The sequence below is a fragment of the Cryptotermes secundus genome, unplaced genomic scaffold (genome assembly GCF_002891405.2).
Source record: "Cryptotermes secundus unplaced genomic scaffold, Csec_1.0 scaffold546, whole genome shotgun sequence".
In the NCBI taxonomy this organism is placed as follows: Eukaryota; Metazoa; Arthropoda; class Insecta; order Blattodea; family Kalotermitidae; genus Cryptotermes; species Cryptotermes secundus.
The window spans coordinates 836,392-862,646 of NW_019734970.1; the positions used below are offsets into that span (position 1 = coordinate 836,392).

The window sequence follows — 26,255 nt, forward strand, 5'->3', positions numbered from 1 at the left end:
TATAAGCGTTTTTCGGCCTTTCATTGTCACATCTTTCACAACAAATGCTGACATATTCAAAAGGAAACACTACTGTCACATTTTGGCTGTAACATTATATCGTCCTATGATCACCATTAGCAGCAGCACTGAATATTCCATTCATACGAATCCATAAAGTTATTTTTAAAAACTTAAAAAATCCAATATCAACATTCTTCAGTAAAAATTAAGCCATAGAATTATGAGAATAAATGGCGATTATATTACAAGTATAACAGATTGCTTCAGATAAATTCTAGGCATATAACATAACATTCTCTCAAATCGACCATGTAAACGGATAATTATACGTGTATATCCTTAAGGTTTATGCACAATATGGGATATACATGTGTAAAAATATGTCAACAATACAGAAAGGTTTCTAGAGAGGGCAACCGGGAAGCTAACTTATGCGCTATGGATTGGCCCAATTTGATGGGAAAGGCGTGCAACTCTTCCACCTGAATCCTCGCTCACAGGAATAAAATTCACTCTACGACTTCGTGCGGCTATAGCGTTCGTCCTTTACGAAACCTTCTCAAATGATTTCCTAACAAAATAAGTTTTTCGTACTATTCGGTTTATTTTATATACAATAAATGAAAAACACACATCAAAACTACGTATTAAACTATTCAAAAAGTAAATTAAACTATTCAAATTTTTTCAAAACATCTGTAATATAGGAACAAGCTTCAGGATTGAAGTACAATACAATAGGAATAACAACATGAATGTACCAATGCTTTGTTCCACCCAAATCTTTAGTCACTAACGTGTATATACTGTCTATTACATTACAACATTCTCTGGATAATATTTGCAAGGCATGAAAACACTTCGTATGGCACATCTGTTTATTATTTCATTTAAAACAACTCTGACAGCAATTACCGATCAAATCGTCGATGGTAATGGCGTTGAAGATCCAGCATGAAAAGTTAACGACAAAAATAAAGATTTCTCAATTCAGACCCCACTGCTGACAATACAGAGAACCTAATATAGGGACTGCATCATCCTACTTCTAAAAATTTTTAACTCTCTTAAAAATAAAGAATTACCAAGGACAATACTTTCCAAAATATTGTTTTTGTAGCATAACTATTATGCTGTGTATCAGTATACAAAGGCGAGAACATAGAAATATGATTACAGAAATATACGTACACACAACAACGTTAAAAGTGGCTATAAAATATTTTTATGTGTACACTATTACATTGCTTCATAATATTTAACATGGAAAGAGTTAACCACGGCCTTTAAATAGTCTGTAGGTTCCTCACATAATTTCTTGTATCCTTAATCCTGTATCATTTTCGAATGAATAAACGGGGCGACGGCCTTATGGCGGGGCGACCGCTCTGCCCTCGGTCACTCGTCTGGAGACGCTTGATTTTTCACATACAGACACAAGAAAAAGAGTAGAAATTAGCAAATGTATCAAATTTACAACCTTTAACTCTGGTTCCAGAAATCTACATGGCCATCCTACAAGCTGATATTGAGGTCGACGCTGTTATAACTGTGGGACTTGAAACAATTTGGATATCCAGATAAATGTAGGGGTCGGCGTTAAGTACATTACTAACCTGGGCATATTTCTAGATGAGAGGTAACATTCACGTTCCGGACGCTTAATCCCCACAGAAACTTCCCGAGTGCCCATTTGACAAGACACTAGATGGACCCCACGATCGATCAGTACGCTTGTTGCAAAATATTCGTAGTGTGGTCTACCTGGGAGCAAACACCAACTCTCCTACTGGGTTTCGGGCACCGGCCGTCCAATCTGAACTGCCATGGCTTTTCAGAGGGTGGGAGTCTTCTAGTGAAACCATAAGTAGTGCATTGGGTAACTTGTAAGCCGTGTTAGATGTTGACATAAATGTGTTAAGTCTCCAAAAAGCATCACAGCTGCATCCACTGTAAGGCCAGTAATCGATTAACAAACGAAACATGGAACAAGGCACGGCTAAAAGTTCGCTCGTTAATAAAAAGAAATGCCATAATTAAACGTGCTTAAAACATGAAATAACTCAATTTCAATTTACAAGTACATTAAAATTACGATAAATAAAAACGATAGATCTTTATAGTTATCCGCCGTGAAAGTTATGCAAGTGTATCTTGTTTTGTTTTATCGTCTGATGCCTCATAAGAGACCCAATACAGTAGCCGTGGTTACACCTTTCCTAAATGTATTGCCATTTAGTAGAAGGAAGAAGAGAAATGATCGTCTGGGCTGATGGGTATTGGCATGGGCATGGACAAGGGTAGATATGAAGTGTGATCTGCGGGAGGCAGGCACTGGAAAGCATAGTTTGCGCCACGGTTACTGTCCCAGTACTGTCCACCCCTACACTGAAACCTTATGGCAAACTCGACGCGCTGTCCAACTTGAACCGTATGAGCATACAAAACAAAGCTGAACTTATCAGAGAAACCATCACAGGTGTTTGGAACATACGTGGCTTGCAGGTCAGCGAAAGTCTTCCATCCGTCTAAAGTATACCTTACATGAACACTCTTGTGAAAGTCCAAGTTTCGCACTCGGACAGTCCCTGAAATGCTGTATGAGACTGTATCGGTGACCATAGCATTCTCCAAGCATACGAAATCATCTCTGACGCGGTCTATGAAGTCAGGTTGGCCGCCTGGCTGCTGGAACAATGGAATCAGGCAACGGTCTGGTTTAGATTTCCCGCTCAGACACACTGACCCAAGGATATCACTCAGAGTTCCTTCTCTCATTGACGAATCAGCAACAGTGTCTGAGAGCTCGGCGCACTGAAGATCTTCATAGGCCGAACGTGGAACCTTGGGAATCTCATCCAAGAATGTTCGGACATCGGCGAGATCCAATCCTAGTACATCTGCAAATCGAACGATCTTCTTACGACCTGGTGTGCCAGGAGGGGTCTTTCCCGTCTTGAGAGAGGAACAGCGTCGAACTCGAGGAGTGGGTCGGTTTAGATCATCATCATCATCATCTTCACTTATTTTCTTATCAGATGTTTCTGTAGTTTCTCTTTCTTCTATTTGTTCCGATGCGTCCGTGAGACTGATTCGACAATCGATGGTAAGTTTGCTAGGCCGGATTAGAGTTGAAGTGTACAAAGATTCTGAAGAGGAGTTGATACAAGTATCATCTGGGTTTTCAGAAATATCTGTGGACCTTGAGCTGAGGGATTCCAGGTGAGACTTGCTTTCATCAAGACTGAATACTGTAGAGTGAGGCTCACTGCTACAAGACACGTCTGTTCTAGAGATATCAGGACCAGGGGAATTCAGAGACTCTTCAGTCTCCGAAGAAATTTCGTCAGACTTATGAGGGATGGAATCTGTATTTCCACTTGATACATCACAGCTTTGCGCAAAGCTGCAGACTTCATCTCGTGGTGGGTCGGAGTTGTTAGTTTCAGTCTGACGGGTTTCATTTTGTGAATTACACGTGGAAGACTCGGCGATGGTTGGGTATCCGCTATCATTCAAGCGCTTCGCAACGTCAGACAATGACTCCTCTAGTTTTGGCGAAATGCACTCAAAATATTCATCAGTGATAGAACTTTCACTGGATAGAGAACCCAGATCACTGAAGGAGACAGGCTTAATATCTCTTTCACTCGCGCCTCGTGATGCTTTATCTTCGCTACTGACTCTGAAACCAGCTGCATTTCTAAAATTACGCTTTCCAACACGCCTGAATTCATCAAAAGTTGATGATTCTTGTTTCAGACCCACGATGTGGCCATTTAACTTAACATTTGGGCTATTGTCTGAACTCGGAACTTCAATCTGGTTGCAGTCCCTTGAACCAGTCTCTCGAGAAGATTCGGGGCTGTGCTCGTGTTTACGATTTTGATGGTTACTGTACAATTCAGCGTCTACATTCTCCGAATCAAAGTAAACACCATCTGAACTGTCACTGTCCGGAGATGTACCAGTAACTGTAGATGGTGAGGACACACAGCCAGATTCAGAAGAGTACTGTGCCCTTGGAGGACAATGGAAGGCTCGGTTCTTGTTCACAACGTAGTGTGAGAGAGTTTCTGAGTATGGAGTTTCTTCAACTGGACTTCCGGGACTCTCGCAGTCCAGGTCGAAGTCGAAGTAAATGTCGGACTCTGAGGAAGAACTCAGTCGAGGTTGGTGGCTAGTAACCTCGGGTTGTCTCGTTAACCAACTGTTTTCGTCAGCTGGGGAGGATGCGCCATCTCTGGAACCAGTGCGGCCCAAAGACTGCAGACGACTTTGAAGCCGACGGGCAAAAGCCTCGGCCCGACCCCGACAACTCATGGGAAAAAAAGAACCAAGACCGCAGGCTTGGCGCTCGGTGGTCATCTGGTCCGTACTGCTCCCGGCGACCTGAGGGGAAAAGAAAACAAAATCTGGTAAGAAATATGAACGTAAATTTGAGCCCAGCACAGTTTCTAAATGTGGTATTTGCTATTTTCCATTCCTCAACGGTCTTTATGCTTATGTAATGCCGATACGAATCTACAGTTGCTAGGGTAATGAAAAATATACATATTCCTGTACAGAAACTTATGGACGAGGGGTTTGGATCTATAATGCAATTTATTAAACGCTTATAACTTGTAACTATAAAAACTAAAATATTCTCATTGATTTATATATTTTCTACATCACTACAATTACAGCACGCATAAAGTCTTGTCTGTTCTCTAGTCGCTGCTAGGTAGCGGCTACCATCAGTACAACTCAAGAGTGACTAACCGTCGGCTCCTACCTCCGATTCACGACTAACTTCGGTCCGTTAAATTGCTGCTGGCGAATCGTTCACAATTCATTTATTGTTTCATGATGATTCGTTGCTATGGAAACTTGTTTAACGCGTCGTTGCCTAGCAATGGCCGTCTTTATTCGTCCCACTATTGTGAGTCTCCTAATGCCTGAACGGCTGGACGGATTTTATTTGCATTCAACAGTTTGGAGGCAGGTTAGAATACCTCCACCGTAACCCTGCAAGTCGTAGAAAGCGACGAAAAGGAAGCTGCTCCGAGGGCATCTGGTCTTCCAGGTTGGATGTTGAATGCAAGGCTGACAATCTTGCTCCGTAAAAAAATAAATTATTGTTGCGAAATCCAAAGCAGTGAAACCCTCATCGTCTAATTTAATAGAAAAATCAGACAGAAGGAAGGCTATGGCTAAAAAAGGGGCTGTTTTCCGATGATGATGATTTAAAAGTTTACCCGTCATAAGTCGATGCCCGGTGAATATGATTAATATTCTAATTCGAAAACCAGAGGCCCTTCAGATGGGCCCTAGAAAACAAAATACACATTAGTTTCGAAAATGCTGTAAAGACATAGATTTCATATAAGTAACTATGGTGACCCATCTCCGTAAACAAAACTGCATAGGCGGTGTCCGCAGGAAAATAACTGTAAGCACACTGGGGCCCAAACGCGAAGTGCAGGAGGTGACTTTATCGGCCAGGTGGTTTACACTGTTGTCCTATATTCAGTAATCAACAATGGTCTAAAGGCAAAGTTATCTCTGTGCTTAATTAAGCAAACACTACGCCATGAAGTCATATAGAGGAGTGGATGTATAGCTCCACCATTCTTCACCTCAGCACCAGTTGATGAAAGGTGATCAGCTTCACACCTCGGCCTCTTTACCCCCAAGAAAGGAGACCCTTTTTCTTATATAGGAGGCTGGGTGGGCCCCAGAGCCGATCTGGAAGCTGTAGAGTTGAGAAGAATTTCTTACCCCTTCCTGGAATCGAACCTCGGCCGTCTAGTTGCTATACCGACTGGGTTGTGCCAGCTCATACCAACAATGATCTACTGAACAATATCGACTTCGTTTCCAAGGCAGTCAGGGTCAATTCTATATGAAAGAATATGTGCCACATACTTCAACTGTTTTTTTCTCGCCTTAATGTATGGTTTCTATGGGAACTCATGTAATGGAATGCTATAGAACACCATATTTTCAGATTTGCCATACCAAAAAGAAAGAGTTAACAATTCAGTGACAAAGAATTCCGGAAATAAAATCAATGAAACAGTGATTTGTTGGATAACTTTATCTTATCTTCCTTCTTTGTGTCATTTTCCGTCTTCATTGACAACAGGGCGATATGTTTGTCTTTGCAGGTTATCTACAGAGAAAGTGCACAGGAAAAAAAAAAGCATAATAAGGAAGCTGTGTCCATCTGTCAGAATATTTCATCTTCCAAACTACTGATTTGATTTCAGTTGAATATCGTATTGTTGGTCCACACTGAAGTAGCCGTCAGCTCCCTTACACCGGGTATTGGCCCACGCTAACTCGTAGTTCATAAGAAACCCAACTGGAATATTATTTTTCTCACAGTCGGCACATCGTAAAAAAGAACTGGTAACATAAATAGAACCCAAAAGTAAAATAATGTATGATTCTGCGCAGTAGTGCAATTAACTTCGCTTCATGTCAATGGGTTTGAATGTGAAAGAAATTAACATAAATCGGTATCATAAGGAATGTAGACTAGTAAGGAATGCAAAGTTTAGGTAGAAATTCGCGGAAATCTGCTGATCCCTCGGGATATGAGCCTGACTTGGTACACTTGGTGTACGTTTCACACCGCATCGAGGTGATAAGCGCGTGCCGTGAAGAAATACTTGTGACCCTGCACCTCAAGAACTGTAATTAAACTCTTTGTTCTAAAAAGTTTTTAACAATGGTTTATTAATATAATTATTGTTTCTGGATATTATCTGTCGTTCTCTTTTTATTTAATAATAGCCATGAAATAGTGCAAGGCCTCACAAGTGTAGAGTTTTAATAATTTAATGTTTTCTTAACCCTCGCAGATGGTTTATGCTGTGCTTGGTTTATATATCCTGTCTTGTGTTTGTGCTGGTGTCCGGAGATAGGGATCAGCTGTATCATTGGACCCAACTGAGTAGTTTCCACCTGAATACGGAGACAGAATTCAGCCTCCGAAACTTTGTGTTTTAAATAAAAGACAGGAAAATGGCTAATGTCCAGAAACGCCATAATGCAAACTTTTTGTTCTTTATTCAAAGTGACAGAAACAAATATTAACATTCTCTTCAGACAGATCTATCTTGTGTGCATGTTCTGTGTACTTTGTGTTCGATGTGTTTACAGTACTATAGACATATCGTTCAGTGCTCAAACACCGAGATCGCGGTTTCGAATCCCTCTAGGGGCATGAGTGTATATTCATGTTTCTGCATGTTGTGTTGACCTGTATAGGAACACATGATTACACCGTTCGAGAAACCCCACCAAATGTTCAAAAGACTAAGATGGCGCCCTGTTGGGATGTGAAGCCATGTAGTTTCGGCGGAACCTGCTCAACGCCGTCATAATGAAGTATTCATTAAAAATTCGTTATTTCCGGATTTATTCTGAACAGGAACAGCCCGGAGTACGTAATTCGTTATAGTTGAAACGTCATCACTACCATCACCGTCGTCGTCACCATAATCATCAACTTTATCAGCATCATGTTCTTATTTTAATATTTTATGCTACATATCTCTGAAGCCTGCTTTAGTGTTATCCTCTTATCTACGCCTAATCTCCAATGGAGTCTTTGCTCTTACGGTTTTGCGACTGAAGTTCTGTGGGCAATCCTCATTTTACCTTACTTCCCACATTCTGTAAAAAACGAAAGTAAGCTTATGCGCTCTTCATGTTGTCTGTGTATCCCCCTTATCAACTTTTAAATGCCTGAGTCAGTCTTTATGAAATTCGGTATGTATATCATGGCACCTGAGCTCATCTCAAATGTGTACTTCATAAATTACTCCCATCAGTCTGTGTCTATGTGTTTATTTTCTATCGTTGCTAGGCAACGGATCGGTAAAAAAAAGTTACCATGGCAACGAATACACATGCAAAAATGGAAGAATTGTTGGACATGTTCTCTACGAGATCCGTGCCTATCATGGAAAGTAGAAGATAAGTTCTTTCTCGGAACTTTTTATTTCTCTTATGCGTGCTACTTGTCCAGCTCATTTCATACTCAGTGATATAATCAAAATAAAGACATCGGAAAAAGAGTACAAGTTTGAGTCTCTTTATCGCGTAATTTTTCTATGTTCTCTTGTTTCCTCATTGTCAAAACCAATCATTCATTTCTGAACTTTCTTCTCGGATTCTTCACTTCATCTTCGCATTAAGGTAAAGCAACAGGTAAAAATTATAGTTTTACATTCTTTAATCTTTATGTTTATAAAAGAGGCAAAGAAGATGAAACACTCTGTGCGTAATGGTTGCCGGCGTCTGTAGATCTTAATCTCGTGCTCTTATGTGATCGGTATTACAGGTTAATCTGACACTGAGCAAGCAAGCAGTGCATAAGCAAATGTTTACAGCAGAACAATGTGGATGTGTTTACATGAACATTTCGAAAAGAACGCAGTGATCATGAGAATGTCTCCGGGCGTGATCACGTGATCACTCGTCCTTGCAATATGTCTTCAGCCAAATGAAGGAATTATTTATAGTGCACTTTCTGCACAAGGCAGACAGACGCCATATTGCAAAAACAAATCGATCCAAAAAAAAATGTACATTCTTCTTATATTACTTCAGTTCCATTCGCTGAATGAGTTCACAGAACTATTTTTAATTTTAAACAAGATTCGAAATGTGTGTTTCAGTTTGAAGTACATACGGTTTTTTAATTCCTCCATGTTTTCTATAGGTCTACTTCGTTAGTCTCAATTTTCATTTATTGAAAATACAAACATAAATTTGTTGCAAAGCTAATCACATTGCAGAAACGACACTGCATACGTGTAGAAACAGACAATACTCTATAATTCATTCATTAAATATTCACCATGTCGGAAATAAAAGTTGTATATCTCGATCTGACATGCGCACTACATTGCTTGTGTGCCAAGCTTCCCGAACAAGGAGCAATTACTGGAAAAGAACATAAATTTTGAGCATTCAGAGGGAAGTCATATCATCCGTTATATAACCTTTCGTACTGTTAATGATTCTGTATTTCTGTTAACTGCTCCTGGTTTCTTACGCATTAAATTCAACACCAACATGTTACCGAAAGAAGTGTCTTGGCCTCCATGTAACACCATCTCCAACTAATAACACGCCCAATTATTTAATCGTAAATCGTCTCGTTTGCATAGTGTACTACACTTCAAACAAAAACTCCGTGGCTTGTAGTCCGCAAGCGAACTGTACCGACCGAGCGACCGCCGCTTGTCGGCGAAGGTAGTGCCAACTTCTGGGGATATAAAGTGTCGCGTGGCCAACGCAACGGATTCCTACTGGTGTTAATCTCGATTTTCTAGACCGGAGCCGCTGTTTCCCTGAAATAGCTCTTCAATTATTCTCAGGAGACAGAGTGGACACCGTTCCAGCCCCACTACTTCTTATAGAATGTGGTAGCGCCGGAAATAGAACCCGGGACCTCTGGATCTGTAGCCAGGAACTCTGACCACTAGACCACAGAGGCGCTACACTTCACATATGTACATCAAAATACTACCAATACTCACAAAATAGCCAAGACACGCTGAAACAAGAGACTTCTCGCTCGTTCGTGACCTACTATATAAAAGAAATTCATGCAACATGTTAACGTTCGGCAAGTCGTTTCTATGGTAACCCGATAATACCTCATGACAATGATAAACTCATATCGAGGCTCCCACATATTCTAGACCATCGCCATACAGATGGCGGTGAGGTTGTCATTCTTACGCAGGGGCCGCCCTTTACCCTCAGGAAGATTCCAGGTACTCATTTCTGTTAGAGGCTCAGTCGACCCCAGGACCATGTTCTAATTGGGAGGATTAGGTTAACGGAAAACTCCAATCACCTCATTGGGAATCGAACCCGCGACCTCCCGGCTTTCAGCATAATGCCCCAACCAACTACGCTACCTCGTTACCCAAATTTCTCTGATACAGAAGTTAATGATGAGGGTAGCATTACGTCCAAATTCTGAAATACCTCCACGTTTTGTTGCTTAGGCGTCGGGCAGTGTTTTGTTTATATTTTATGTGGAATAGCCTGGTTCATCGTTTTTCAACCATATGCAATGTGAGAAATGTGTCTGTGTGTGTGTGCGGCTGGTCTTGAGATGTCTTTCGAATAACAGATCTGTAACTGTTAGAACTGTATGTTCCTTGGTGTTGACAGATCAAAACAAAGCAGTGTAACAGAATACATGTCTTTTATTCCTTCCTGTGTCACGTCTCCAATAAAAGTCTATACAGCATTCTTTTGATGTTATAACAGCAAACTGTAACTTTAGTACTAACCATTTCCATGACATACTCTCGACACTGTCACGTATTTAGCAGTGTGACTATAGACGGGGTTTTGATCGGTGAATTCGATTTACTGACCACTTGTACACACGACTCGGAACTACAAGTAATCACAGCGCTATCGCTGATCTCCACACTTCACAAAATACTACACGCTAAGTCTTCTCCAGCATGCTGTGTCCAACAGCCGTTCCCTAGCAACGGCTTCTAACAATGGAGATTCATCAGCTTCTGTGCTCACGTCGTTACTGTCCGGCGAATATCCCTCAACTGAACTCTTGTCAACTGTCAACTCAACTATAGCGCCATCTCTTCTCGGTCTCCCTTGCACAGCTCGACTCAGCTGTCAACACTCAACTATATTTCTCTGCTGACCTGAGGTCCTCGCTATATAGCCTCGGGGCGCACCCAGCAGAAAACACCACCTCCAATAGTCTCATTATTGTTGACATATCCGTTGCCTAGCGATAGTCCGGATATAGTTTCCGCTGGAATGTGTTCACCGAGCCGTTGTTCAGAAACGGTCGTTTGTTTATTTGCAATTGCATAACAACGGCTGTACTGGATGCTTGCGTCGACATCTTTGCCTAGTAATTGGTCTAAACGCCACAACACTTCATTTAAAAACACAGTTTGTCCGATCCACTTTTTGGTTCATTTTTTGACAAAATCGGCGAAAACACGTGGCTCGCCATCTTTCAAAAGTTAACACCTGTTGTCTGGGTCCTAAATGTGGATGGCAGCGAAAATTAGAGGAGAATACAATACGAACAGTCCATAGTACTATACATGAAGTGGAAGGAACTGCAATCCCTCTTCAGCACTCAGACAGTAAATTTTCGTGGCTTTTCAACATGCATTATATAATCAATCATGAATATCAATTATATATTACCGTATAACTATCCTTGGAGGATGAGATGGGAGGACATGTAGAATCCACGAGGGTTTGGGTACGAAAGCCACAAGGAAAGAAAAGGGTAGGAAAACCCCTGACGTAGGTGGGAAGATAATATTAAAATGGATCGTAGATAGAAGAGGATGGTATGGACCGGATTCATCTGGCTCAGGAAAGCAATTAGTACTGGTCTCTTGTGAACATAGTAATGAACCTTCTGGTTGCATGAAGTGAAGGGAAATTCTTGCGAGTCTGAGCGACTGGCGACTTCTCAAAAAACACTCGGGTCAATATAGTTAGCTCATATAAATATTCTAAAAGAAGAAAATATATTCAAATAAAAACAACACGAGAAATATTAATTACTAATGATCATGGCGTCGTTAAAATAGAACTTTTTCTTGTAAAATACTAATTAACATATGCCCTTCAAGATATTTGTAGGTCAGCCATGCTGAATGAGTGAAGAAAAATCGACCTTTGTTAAAGAAAATGATGCGAAGTGCCAACTTCGCAGATACTTGTCAGGATGTCCCGAAGCACAGCAAACAGCCAATATAACTGAGTTTCGAGGTCTAGGATGAGGCCTGAATTTGGTCCTAAAATGAAAGTTAGGCCCATTAGCTCACTAGGAAACCTTGCTTTGTAGGCCTACAGGTCATACAGTGCTGCTGGGATAGTAAAAGGCATTACCTGCAAAGGGGAAAACGAAAACTGCATACAGACTCTGATATATTGGGTTTTTGGACTTTATCCATCGTCCTGGTTTTTAAGATAACTAATAAAAACACGACGTTTCGGAAACTGGATCTGTTTCCGTCCTCAGGTGAAGGAAAACACCTATTCTGTTGGGTCCCTTAGAAAGAGCTAGCCTCAATCCAGTGATTGAGGCTGTTTCCGTCCTCAGGTGAAGGAAACTGGATTCATGCTAGCTCTTTCTAAGGGACCCAACAGAATAGGTGTTTTCCTTCACCTGAGGACGGAAACAGATCCAGTTTCCGAAACGTCGTGTTTTTATTAGTTATCTTAAAAACCAGGACGATGGATAAAGTCCAAAAACCCAATATATCAGAGTCTGTATGCAGTTNTACATAATAAAATATATGAAAATGACGATTATGAAAAGTACCAATTGCTGATTCTAAGGATATTTTGTGAAAATACCTAGAAATACTGGCACGTGTAGGGTGATACGTGTGACGAAATGACGGGTTCTAGTTCGGATGATTGGATTTCTTAACAGCTTGGTTACACACTCTCTCTTAATTACTCTTAGATACAGCGCTATCGCTGAGTTACATACACTTTCCAGTTCACCGTTGCTAACGCACTAGGATTCTCTGTCTCCACTAGTCGTCTCCTAGTAAAGGATCTCCACACAGAAACTGTCGCTTCAAAATACTCCAAGTGAGATTTTCCGATCACACTTTACCTCCTCACAGGCGGCCTTCTGTATTTCTGGTTCCACTTTGTTTGCTCCCGCCATTCTCAACCACTGCCACATACTGACGAGTACTGGCAGAATGCAGAGTTTTAGTATGTTCAGTCCGTACCTCACAGGAAACATTACGTCTCCGCTACAAAGCCCAACCGGTTAATGCTGTTTAGGGAAATAGTCGCTGTTTACTGTGAGAACTATACGGAACACACAGAGTACTGGCCCAGTACTCCCTATAAGTATAGGCTCGGCACGGACCACATAGAAAACACATTGCTGCTCGGCAACGGATATCAGGTATTGTCAGGAGTGTCTACCCATACATTGCCTAGTAACGAACGCCCTATTGTTGCGCATTCGTTGTTGTGATATTGTTTACCGGTCCGTTTCCTAGAAACGGCCAAGTCTGTGACAATATATTTAAGGTACTAAATTACAACCCTCAGAACTAAATAGTCTATTTAATTTTGTCACAATTTTTTTTTCTGATTTTCTCACCGGAAAAAGAGGCGGCTGCCTTATGAGTATATTCAGACTTACACGGTAAGCTGTGATAATTTTAGAGTATTCTTTTCTAATGTCAGGCTTTGGCACTATTGCACGACTGAAACATTCTGAGGATACTTGAGGCCCTGAACAGGCAACATTAAGAGAGTAAAGTCCTGTGTGCTCAGCGATATTTTGGTTCCCAACGTACGTCGAATTTAAAACCTAGTGACTTTATAATCGTAATGCACAGTTCTGCGTCGCTGGCCGACAATGACGCAACAATGTAGCGGTACTGAGACGCTCACAGTGGCCGCGCGGGCTCGAGGCGGTGATTCTGTGTTTGTGTTGCACTGTGTGTAGGTAGCGGCCTTGCGACTGGCTGATCCCCCGCCCAAGGAGTCCTACCGACTGTGTATGGATTAAGAAACTGAAATAGCGGTCAAGGTCCACAAGGGATGTAGAGCCATAATAGCGGTGTTGGATCTTCTTGCACAGTTTCCAAAGTTTTTTTTTTGTTTAAAGATGCTTCTAATATTCAGAATATATATAGCGCTGATGATAGGATGACTGATCAATATGGAGCACTTGGAGGAATGAGCACTGGCAGGGGAAACAAAAGTACCATAAATACCATATGAAATGCCATGAGATTGAACCCGGTCGTCATAGCAGAAAGCCAGCGACTAACCGCTATGGCATGACCCTTCTTGTGAAACTACACTTTTTAGAGCAGATAAATATACAGTAACAAAATCCTACGGTTCAACAATGCTACTGTGTTATGAAATCACGCTATAGGGCATGATCCTGAGATAGCTGCATTTGCCTATCATTCTTACAACCTATTTCCTTCAGATTCATATTAATAATATCCTCCCATCTCCTCGGACATCCTCAGTGATCCCCCAACCAGGGAGTCCTCTTGCTGTTTTAATAGCGTTCTGTTCTTAGAGACCCGGGAGGGGTTTGAGTGCTGGGACGGCTGAAATTTGACCCTTCCCCCAAAAGTGAAAAATAATATGAACATCCAGCCCCAAAATTTTATCATCGTGAAGATTAATATGTTCTAGAATATGACGCTGTGCAGCCTGAGACACCGTTATCGACGTTTTGGAAGAATTTATTGCTTCCATCTACAGGGTAGAAGAGTAAGTTACTTATATGAATATTCTTACATTTTAAACTTACTCTTTACTTCTTTATCCCATATTCTTCTACCCTGATAATGAAGTAAGTACCTTCCTCCGGAAAGTCCGTAACGATCTACCATACTGCACGGCTTCACGTCCCAAAATATAGTAATCTTCACAATCACCACTGTGAGAAACTAAAATATCATATGTCTATCATCACGTTTACTAAAGCCCGTCACTGAGTTCTATAATGAACAAGTTGAGTTCAGTTCCTAACTTCAAACAGAACAAGAAAACAAACTCCGCGACTTTAGTCCGCAAGCGAACTATATCGATCGAGCAACCGCCGCTTGTCGGCGAAGTTAGTGCCAACTTCAGCGGATAGAGGGTGTCGCGTGGTCAGCGCAACGGATCCTCACGGCCGTTAATTTAGGTTTTCTAGTTCCTAACTTCACACCCAAATTCTTAATTGTCTGCCTTAATACTGTCCTCACATATACGGCTGCGAATTCAGCGGAATATCTTTCCCAGCCGGGCTTCCCAATCATAAGTACACAGCCACTCTCATATTTGCTTGTCATCTTAGAGATTTCTTTCCCAAGAGACCTTCCAACTACAGTTCTATAGCCCATGCATAATTTTTTCCGCTAAGCCCTACCATCTTAGCGGTATATGTCCCAGCGGGCTCTCCAACTAAAGTTCTATACTGGATTTTTACTGTGGATTACTGGATTTTTTGACTTGGTCCATCGTCTGGTATTCTGAGGAACACAGCATTTCGGAAAATGGATCTGTTTCCGTCCCAAGGAGAGGGGATGAGACACGCCTGCTCTGGAGGGGTCAGTTAGAAAGAGCTAACTTCAGTAACTGGCTGAAGTTCTATAGTCTCTGCATACTCTCTCCCTTTATTGTCTGCAATCTTATCTTTCTCAAGACATTTTCAACTGAAGCACTACATGCATATCCTGTTTTCCACCCGTTTCACATCCCATTCTACATGACTTCGGGCCAAAAACCCTGAGAATAGGAAAAGAGTAAAAATTGTGTAACTCCCACTTAACAGCTTGCTTCTCCGGGATCAAACTATTTTCCTCAGTTACGTTTTCTCAAACACCTATCTACGTAAGTAGATTCTGAACGGTTCTGGCGATGGTGTGTAACTCTAGGGACTGCTGTGTTTTCGAACTTTCGCACAATGATTACGGACCCAACAGAGTAGGTATCTCACACCCATTAACCTGAGGATGGAAACAGTTTCAGTTTTCGAAACTTTGTGCTCTTTAGAATACCGGACAATGAACGAAACCCAAACCTTCTCTCAACGTTCTTAACTCGGAACGAAATATGGGATCCTATTCCTATCTTATGACGCAACAAATAATTTTAAAAATGTCTTGAAGTGTTGTGAATTACTGCAAGAAGACGATAATATTTAAGTTACTGGTTGTGTACTTTTTGCTGAGGAAATGTGACAACACACGCCGACATATAAAAGGTTCACGGCCAGCTTCCTTAATTATTTTCAATGACAAGGTCAAGTTTACAAACAGTAATACAAATATAAAAACTGTTCCACAAATATCAGACACTAATTAGATAACATCCAGCAGAAATACTTAACCTCTCGCTTCATGTCGTGTTTGTGACTTGGTACGCGGGAAGCCCACGTCGCATAGCAACAAAAGGGGCCTACAGAAGAACAACAAACAAGGATGACAGTTCCTCGTACCAATCTCATATCAGACACACGACTTCTCTGTCAGTTTGGTTTACATATATCTGCACACGAGCAGATCACTTCTAGAATGATGCCAACTTTTGCGGACGTAGGCAAACAACATTTTTACTGTTAACAGAAACTTCAACAACACATATCAATACTGGCTAGCGCCAGTTCTTATACTTTAATCTTTCTAAAGCCAGTCCCTTAATCATACTTTCCATCCTTAAGGAAAAGGGTAGGCGTAGGAATTTGTTGCCTGTTTTCGTGTCTTTCCATTTCAAATGTTCAACAAGTTCACTGAATTTCATAAAAGTCTATACGGATGTTATGTACGAGTATTTCGAGGCTACCTCAACTCACGAATAGTTCTTAATTTCCTTTAATCAATAATAACAATATGGCGGACTCACGAAGTTGTGAAGAGGAAGCATCACTAGCGCCACTTAATCTATAGCCCTGGAATTATGAACTATAACAAATCTTCGAAAAATAGGCAACCGTTGTCACGGTAATTATTTTGTAGAATGTAAAGCAACAAAATGGCGCCTGCATGACATACTGTATATATATTTAGGTTCCTTTTGACAGTGACAAATAATGAACCATTGCACCTAAGCAACGGGAATTCAGTACGGAGACAGACAGTGCAAATATAGCTACTCATTACGTATGAATTATTGTTTGTGCCATGGTGACGGCACGAATTTTAAGGTTGTACCCGACAAATTTTACGTAACAGACCCTATACTTAAGTAATAAGTTCTTCCAAAGAAGAAAATCACAATAATTTACTTACTTACTTACTTATGAACCTGAGCCCTTCCAGAGGAGAAGCCAAATCGCAGCTACTCAAGTATTTTCTAGAATTTCATGGAACCCAAAAGTTCATTACCGTATTCACAAGAGCCCTCCCCTGATCCCTATCCTGAATCAGATCAATCCACTCTACACCATCCCATCCTATCTCTCAAAGGTCCATTTTAATATTGTCCACTCACCTACGCCTTGGTCTTCCCAGTGGTCTCTTTCTTTCTGGCTTCCCCACCAATATCCCATATGCATTCCTCATCTCCCATTCGTGCTATATGTCCTGCCCATCTCATCCTCCTTGACTTGATCATTCTAATTATACTTGGAGAACAGTACAAGTTATGAAGCTCCTCATTAACTGAATTTCATTGCTGGATTGAAATTTCACGTCACCTAAATTTGACACCAACAGCAGAACAAGATCTGGAGAACCAGAAACGAATATAACAGCGACAAGCACGACATTTAGTTTGGCAAAGCCCACTGTGATATCTGTAAACATGTACATAACGTAAACCACTGGCTACTTATTTTACAGCATGTAAGTTACACAGTGTTGAGTGGGATAAAGAAGAGTGATTATGAATGACATACTGGGAAGAATGCATAAAATAAAAAAAAACGCTCTTTTTCCTTTTTTTGACTTTAAACTTTCAGACTCACGTTATTCTCTCATATNGTTTTACAGTATGTAAGTTACACAGTGTTGAGTGGGACAAAGCAGAGTGATTATGAATGACATACTGGGAAGCATGCATAAAATAAAAAAAAAACGCTCTTTTTCCCTTTTTTTGACTTTAAACTTTCAGACTCACGTTATTCTCTCATATCCTCTCTGCCCTCCTCCTTCTACTTCACCATCTTCTCACCCCGTTACTTCATAAGTTCTCTCCTTCACACCTTTTTACTGCATAATGAGGAGCTTCATAACTTGTACGCTTCTTCAAGTACAATTAGAGTGATCAAGTCAAGGAGGATGGGGTGGGCAGGACATGCAGCACGAATTGGGGAGATGAATGCATATAGGATATTGCTGGGAAAGCCAGAAGGAAAGAGACCACTGGGAAGACCAAGGCGTAGGTGAGTGGACAATATTAAAATGGATCTTAGAGAGATAGGATGGGATGGTGTTGATCTGGCTCAGGATAGGGACCAGTGGAGGGTTTTTGTGAACCCGGTAATGAACCTTTGGGTTCCATAAAATGCTGGGAAATTCTTGTGTAGCTGCACAATTGGCGGCTTCTCCAGAAGGGCTCAGCTCCATGAGTATTATTATTATTATTATTATTGGAGGGGGTGGGTTTCCCCATGCACCGCGACCAGTTGGGCTCCATGAGTAAGTAAGTAAGTAAGTAAGTAAGTAAGTAAGTAAGTAATCTAATAAGTTTTCATTGGGTGCATCCTGTTGTGTTATTATATACAATTCTTTATTGGGATCCGTCCTAACACAGCAACGGTCAGGGACCGTTCAGGAACTCAGAGAAAGAAAAAAATGTCCTCAGTTGGAAGCCGCTACCAAGCAACGGCAACTAAAGACTGAGAAAACTTTACGCGTGTTGTAGTTGCAGTGACCTTTGGAGTGTGTAGCTTAGTGGGACTGTCGTAGTACCTTTCTGTAAAGGTAAGGTAAAATTGTCCCTGTGCTCACGAATTCAGCAATATGCCATGAAAGCGTATGTGGGAGTGGATGTATAGTGCCACATTTTCTTGAACTCGGCACTAGCTGGAGGTGAGTGGTTAGCTTCAAGCCCCGGTCGCTTTACCCCCGGTACCCACTGGACAGGAGAATAGGTGTACCTTAGTGCCGGTCTGGACGATTTGGAGAGGAGAAAATTCTTAACTCTACTGGGACTCGAACTCCGACCCTTCAGTCGTCTAACTCGCAGTCAATCGCTATACCGACTAAGCAACCCCGGCTGTAAGAGTTCAATAAATCCGATTACCAATCCAAACCTCGCCTATAGACACCCAATCAGGTACGATTCAGTTTTAGTCTACGTTACTTCAGACAGCTATTTGTCTGACACAGCACTTTCACCGTTCGTCATCGTTAAGTCCTTCTTTAAGTAGGTGATTATACAAATGACTAAGCGACTTATTTACTGTCATGGCCGGCTGGTGGACTGCCGGGTAACCTATATCAACTAGACACGATTCTGGGTAAGAGCTTTGCATTTAACCCATCCTAAACAGATAGATCCCAACTACTAGGGTGTACTATTATCCTTCTGATCTCATTTTATGTATTGTTTATTGGTTGAGGCACTATGTTACAGGCGGGTTCGATTCCCGATGAGGCCATTGGATTTTTCAATTGACCTAATCTTTCTAGCCGCACTATGGCCCTGGGGTCGACTCAGCCTCTAACAGAAATGATTATCAGGAATCTTTCTCGAGGTAAAGGGAGGCAGGCGAGTAAGACTGACAACTTCACCTCCATCTGTGAGCCGATTATCTAGAAAATGTGGAAGCTTCGACGTCTCACAACCCTACGGGCCTCCACGGCCTGTTACGGGGATACTTTTACTATTTTTTTTCCCTTGGTACTACAGTCCCAGTGGGTCTAGGCCTACCTCCATGAACTTTTTTCGTTCACTTCTATTTTTCTAGATCTTACACATTCGGTAGGACTCCTTGGGCGGGTGATCAGCTCGTCACAAGGCCTCTACCTGTACACAAACACAGAAAAACGCACACACACAAACTAAACATCCATGCCCTGAGTGGGATTCGAACCCACGATTCCGGTTTCCAAGCAAGCGAAAACAGTACATGCCTTAGACCGCTCGGCTACCGTGACCGGCACTTTTACCATTAGGTCAGATTATTAGTAAATTATGAATTGGAAAGAATTTGGAAGGAAATTATCGTAGTATATTTTGGGCCCATATGTCATTCTTACTATTCCAAGTTGTCATTTCTCACAGAAGCATATCACCAAACGGTACACACCTAATTTCACTGCACTAGCAACACTAGGTGACATACATCAGCCACAAAGTTCCTCGTCATGTACTATCTCAACTGCCTACTTAGATCAAACTATCTTCTTCAGAAGAGATCTGTCTTCTGGATATAAAGCCGTGTAGTAAGTTGAAATTATGCTTGCCACCTGCTTCATGCTGGATCCTTGCTTGGCTTATTCTACGAACCTGAAGATGGAAGCGACATGTTCCTGGGAAACTCCGGTTGACTTTCAATGGACCACACGATGTTATAACCTAAAAGACAGAGCTCTTCATAACCACCGGTGTGAGAACCTCAAATCCTACAGTTTGTTCAGAGTTCTCTGTAGTGAAGGTTCTTCCCTCATAGCAAGAATTGCACTAAATCTGTTATCACGTGATGTGAAACATATACAAACATAACGGCCGCGCTCTTCATCCTTGCTTCTCGACATTCCTAGCCACGGTGCTAAGGGACCCAGTTGATAAGACTAATTACGCTAGATTACGGTGGGAACTTGCGGCGCAACTAGGTTGCAGTTCAGCACTGCAACACACTTGGCGATGAGGCCACCTCAAGGGGGCCTTCTGAATGTTCCATAAATACACTCTAATTCCGAATACTGAAGGAGGTATACATTTCTTCTGGCATGTACTGTCTTCGCTCGCTTGGAAACCGGGATCGTGGGTTCGAATCCCACTCAGGGCATGGATGTTTAGTTTGTGTGTGTGCGTTTTTCTGTGTTTGTGTGCAGGTAGAGGCCTTGCGACGAGCTGATCACCCGCCCAAGGAGTCCTACCGAATGTGTAAGATTTAGAAAAACCGAAGTGAACGGAGAAGTTCATGGAGCTAGGCCTAGGCCCACTGGCGCTGGAGTGCCAAGGAAAAAAAAAGTAAATTTCTTCTTTCGTAATCACTTACTTTCATGATTCGGGATAACGCAGTCTGTATAGCGACTGGTTACGGGCTGGAAGGCCTAGGGGTCGGAGTTCGAGTACCGGTAGGGGTAACATACTTCTCATCTCCAAGTCGTCCAGACCGTTTCTGGAGTCCACCCAGCCTCCTATCCAATTGGTACCGCGGGCTCTTTCCCCGGGAGTAAAGCGGCCGGGTCGTCAAACTGACCACTCACCTCCAACTAGTACCGAGGCGAAGAATTTGTGGATCTATACATCCAATCCCCAATACGTCTTCATGGCGTAGTGCTTATTTAATTAAGCACAGGGACTACTATAGTTTACCTTCTTTTAGTTTCACGGATTGCAGATAAACGGAAAGAGAGAAGACAAAATCATGAGAGAAATGACGCTGTCAAGTCTAACGGTGAGACTTATTGCTTGGGTCGGGACTCGAACCACAGCACTGGCACCACTGCGCCAGCACGTGATAGTCAGCCATGGTCAACATGGTCCCCGGTCACTGACACCAGCTAAGCGCTCGGTAAACAGGCCGAGTGGCAAGGGCCCAATTACCATAATGTCTGTGCCGGAGGAGTGCGCAGGAAGCGAGGCAACCGACCAGCATACAGACTACGCATTAAGCCTTGGTTATATCATGATGCTGTTTCTGCTGCAGAGGATACAGAACGTCAAACAAGATTTGGAGATGGCTGTGAACGGTGAGGAGTCGAAGGCTGGTGGGGGTCTCACGGAGGAGTACTGATGCCAGTAAGTTGTGAGAAGCTCCCTCCTGTGAAGCAGGTTCTGCCAGCAGATCTGAACTCCCTACCTCCACGAGGTGGCCCTGGATGCATTCCATGCTGAGACCACAGAGAGTAGCAGATGGGAGTGACGTGAAGGGAGAGTGTTTCGCTAAGAGAATAAACCCTGACAGAAAACCTGTGGCCCTCCAGCAAGGTGGCGGGATGGGCTTGAGGCTGATATTCTCATCCTGTAATTTTTTAAAGTCGTTAATCTAAACAAGACGACAGCCGGACGCCTCACTGGACAACGAACTAAAACAAAGAAGGCCGTGCCATAGCTCAGACGGTTAGTCGCCGGCTTCCTACTGCGACGGCCCGGGTTCGAGCCCAAGTCAAGTGGGACTTGTGGTGGACAAGGTGGCACTGGAACAGGATTTCTCCGAGTACTTCGGTTTACCCTACCAATTCTCATTCGACCGAATGTTTCACACTCACCACCTTCAACAGGCCAAACAGTGGCCGAGGTACCAAGTGGAACCAGTCTCACCCCACCTGAAGTAACTAAAAGAAAAACTAAAACAAGGCATGAGACGAAACACGTGGGACAGGAGGCAATGGAAAGCGGCCAGGGCCCAAACTGGGCTGTACAGCCATTAGTAATAATGGTTACGGACTGCGAATGAGGTGGTCCTGACATGTTTCGGGATGCTATACGGTATTCGCCTGGAGATTATGAGGAAAACCAAGAACATCTGAGTCATGACAGCCGGAACCCGAAATGATCGCCTTCAGAATACAAGTGTTATAAAGTTTTGCAGCTGCTCCATAGTTAAGAGAAACAATTTGCAGGTGATGCAATTTTTTAAAAACAGGTTTTTATATGTACTGATTAATTCTTCGGTGGTTTAGCGAATTCCGAAAGTATCATATCTAAAACCGGAGAAGTATTTTCACACATAAATTGGTCTAGTGTTGTGAATGCACTGTGATTGGCTATACGAAATTAATTTAATATTAGGTTCATGATTTTATCTGCAGAAACGCAATTCTGAAACGTGTGATTATTTCGCCAGTGTCTGAGAGAATATTCTTAATATCACAGTTCCTGGAAATGGAAGAAAGTCTGATGTACGGAACAAACTGTTTTCTGTGCCTACCGACTTGTAATATTATTATTATTATTGTTAGCGGGAATGATATGTAAATGCAGTGGACTCTTTCAGTTACTTCAGTTAGTCATTTCTGTTAGAGGCTGAGTCGACCCCAGGGATATAGTGCGGCCAGAAGGATTAGGTCAATTAAAAAAAATCCACTTCATCGGGACTCGAACCTGCGACCTTCAGTCTTGTAGCATAGTGCCTCAGCCAACTACGCATGGAGTGTTAAATTTTAAAACGTAATAAAATATAGCGTATGATACGTTTACAGTGTCGCATCCTACATCACAAATTATTCCAAAATTCTGTGCACTCATCACTCTTGTTAACTACGGCTGTGATGGCAATGGCAAATCGCTTAGACTGGCTTATCACTGCTGCAAGCGCCGTTTGTTATCAGTCACTTCAGAGTAAATCCGGGGAAGAATTGATTAAACCATAGGGAGATAATTCTGGTAATACGTGGCCGCTTTTCATGCAACTTAGATTCCCTGGAAGTTCTAACGGCGTGGTACCTAGAAGTGTGACCTTTCAGACTATGAACACAGATTCGCTGTTTTCCAGCTTTCATGCTTAATCGAGTTATTTGCACAAAAGTGTACAAAATGGGAGCAAAATGGTAAAGCAACATCTACACATCAATTCACGCGCTTCTTCTCCTAAACTACTAGACGTGTTTCAATTAAATTCTGTGTTGGAATCTACAGCAAAAGCAGTGAACAAAAAACAAACAACCTCCGTGGCCTGTAGTCCACAAACGAACTATATCGACTGAGCGACCGCCGCTTGTCGGCGAAGTTAGTGCCAACTTTTGCGGAGAGAGGGTGTCGCGTGGTAAGCGCAACGGTTCCCCACGGCCGTTACTCTCGGTTTTCTAGACCGGAGCCATTACTTCCTTGAAATAGTTCCTCACTTATCCTCACGAGGTTGAGTGGACCCCGTTCCAGACCCACTACTTCTCAGAAAATGTGGTAGCGCCGGGAATAGAACCCGGGACCTCTGGATCTGTAGCCAGGAACTCTGACCAATAGACTACAAAGGCGGTCAGTGAAGTAAATTTAAATTCTGAGACCTCAAGTTTTCACTACACTGGACGTTAAGACTGCGGTTTTCCGTGATGTGATACCGTGTAGTCTGGCTGATGGGTACGGACGTTAGGGAGGAACATGATACTTCTATTTTCAGAGTCGAAGGCTACCCTGAATATGGAGGATCCAAGGTTCTCCGCTGTTAACAATCTATCAGGGTACACAGAATCACAACACAGAAGAACAAGGTTCTTCTCTGTTCGTATCTTGTTATTGCAAAGCCTAATTTACGTGAAAGTCAATTCAAACAAGATACTCATTGAGATTAATAGAAATTCTGCGTAACATAAGACACAGTTCTCATTTAAGTCTATAGCTCTTAATTTCAAACGTGTTTCTATCTATCTATCTATCTATCTATCTATCTATCTATCTATCTATCTATCTATCTATCTATCTATCTATCTATCTATCTATCTATCTATCTATCTATCTATCTATCTATCTATCTATCTATCTATCTATCTATCTATCTATCTATCTATCTATCTATCTATCTATCTATCTATCTATCTATCTATCTATCTATCTATCTATCTATCTATCTATCTATCTATCTATCTATCTATCTATCTATCTATCTATCTATCTATCTATCTATCTATCTATCTATCTATCTTTAATTAAATTCATGGAAAATAATTTCTGATCCTATGTAGTGTACAAATTTGCACTAACTTCGCCGACAAGCGGCGGTCGCTCGGTCGGTATAGTTCGCTTCTGGACTGAAACCACAGAGTTTGTCTTTTTGTAGTGTATGTATTTATTTTCTCTCGCTCCAAATTTGGAGCATAGGGTTGATTTCTCAGTTTCATTTATCATTTTTGCAGACGGTAGGACTCCTTGGGCGGGTGATCAGCTTGTCCCAAGGCCTCTACCTAAATACAGGACAACATAAACACAGAATAAACGCATACACACACCAAACATCTATGCCTTGCGTGCGATTCGAACCCACGATCCCGGCTTCCGAGCGAGCGAAGACAGTACCGTGACCGGCGCAAGTCAATATACATTATGTTAATTTGCGTATCCGATTATTCATAATAGCTACATGTAATATTATTTAAATTTAAAATCTTGCCTTATTTACTTCAAAAATACAAGCAACACCAGTCGGCCTACGTTTGTGCTTCAGAACCAACTGCTAAACTTGGCACGTGTCTCTGAAATCAACTTCGGCCTATCACGTTGTAGAGACCTGGCGGGGGATATTTTTAATGTCTCTGACGTAACGTCCTTACTGTGTTTCTGAAATTAATGAATGTGAAGGCGATCAAACATGCAGCTCCTTCAAACACAGTCGTTTTTTTTTAAAATCTCGTTTCAATGTTATGTCCGCCGGATTATTTCAACAAATCTGCATCGACTATTGGATGAGAGATTCGTCAGTTGTGGCTACAAACATACCAGAGAGTACAGTTGATTGGTTATTCGCAAATGTAAACGCATTAAATTACACATTAAATCCGGAAATGAATTAGACGTTCTGGGAAGAACATGACACTCTCTTTCTTTCAAATGCTTCAGTCAATACGGCGAAGCTAAAAAGAACGGCAAATCAATAACCGTTCTATTTACGGACACATTTATGTATATAATTTGAACTAACACAGATTCGTGCTATGTTAAATTTGACAAAATATAAATTCAAAGTTTCGCACTGTCGCCATGTTCGTAATGTTTAAATATAAAATGTTCATTAACACATATACAATTTATTCATATTTATGATCTATCTACAAAGACCATTTCGTAATAAAACAGTTATTTCTTATTAGACAAACTTCCAATCGCGTATATCAAATATCATCAATGCCGCCATATACATCTCAGAATTTTGCATAGGCTCCATGTTGATACTAACAGCAGGCAATTATAAAGAATTTTCGATGTAAATATGGCACCAGAGAGCGAGAAATTTTGCTTTCCCTGATTTAAAAACTTGAAGTCATGTTAATTTCTCGTGCATGCTGGACACTCACAGCCAAAGGTCATTTATATCTTTACGATATGTAGGCCAAAACATCAGAAGCGGCAGACGAACATGATAACAGAGGTTCATATTTCTTTATTAATAAGTAAATAAGGAACTACGATTATATAAATAAAATAAATGCACATAAAAACCACTAGGGACTTCAAGGACACAATAAAAAATGTCTGTAATTGAAATAACAAGAAATAAAACCATAACAGTATCCTGTAATAAAACTATTCTTTCGTCGTCAAACCGAGATCCACAAGACACGTATGTTAATATAACCATAGAAATACAGGACACTAGGAAGAACTGGGATGTGGCACTTAAAAGGAACTGAAGAAATCACAAAACACTTTTCGCCAGAAGCGTTATTCTTGCGAAATTATTTGTTAACACTATAATAACTCTTAAGAAGATATTTACAGGTTTTTACGATTTTTACATAGTAATGACTTGAGCTGTTGAAGAGAATATTTGGACCGAGGAGAGATGAAGTGACAGGAGGTTGGAGAAAACTCCATAATGAGGAGCTACACAGCTTGTACACTTCTCCAAGTATAATTAGAATGATCAAGTGAAAGTGAATGAGGTAGGCGGGGCATGTAGCACGAGTGGGGAAGAAGAG

General features: G+C 41.6%; 1 protein-coding gene across 3 annotated transcripts in view; it reads right to left on the reverse strand.

Annotated features, from left to right (window-relative positions):
- Positions 1 to 637: 637 nt before the first annotated feature.
- Positions 638 to 26,255, reverse strand: part of LOC111869103 (glycogen-binding subunit 76A) — a 48,254-nt gene continuing 22,636 nt past the window's right edge. For all 3 annotated transcript variants that reach the window (XM_023860329.2, XM_023860327.2, XM_023860328.2), the window contains exon 2: positions 638 to 4,395. In XM_023860329.2, coding sequence (XP_023716097.1) covers positions 2,239 to 4,371 — 2,133 coding nt within the window. In that variant the 5' untranslated portion in view covers positions 4,372 to 4,395 and the 3' untranslated portion in view covers positions 638 to 2,238. The remainder of the gene's footprint in view (positions 4,396 to 26,255) is intronic.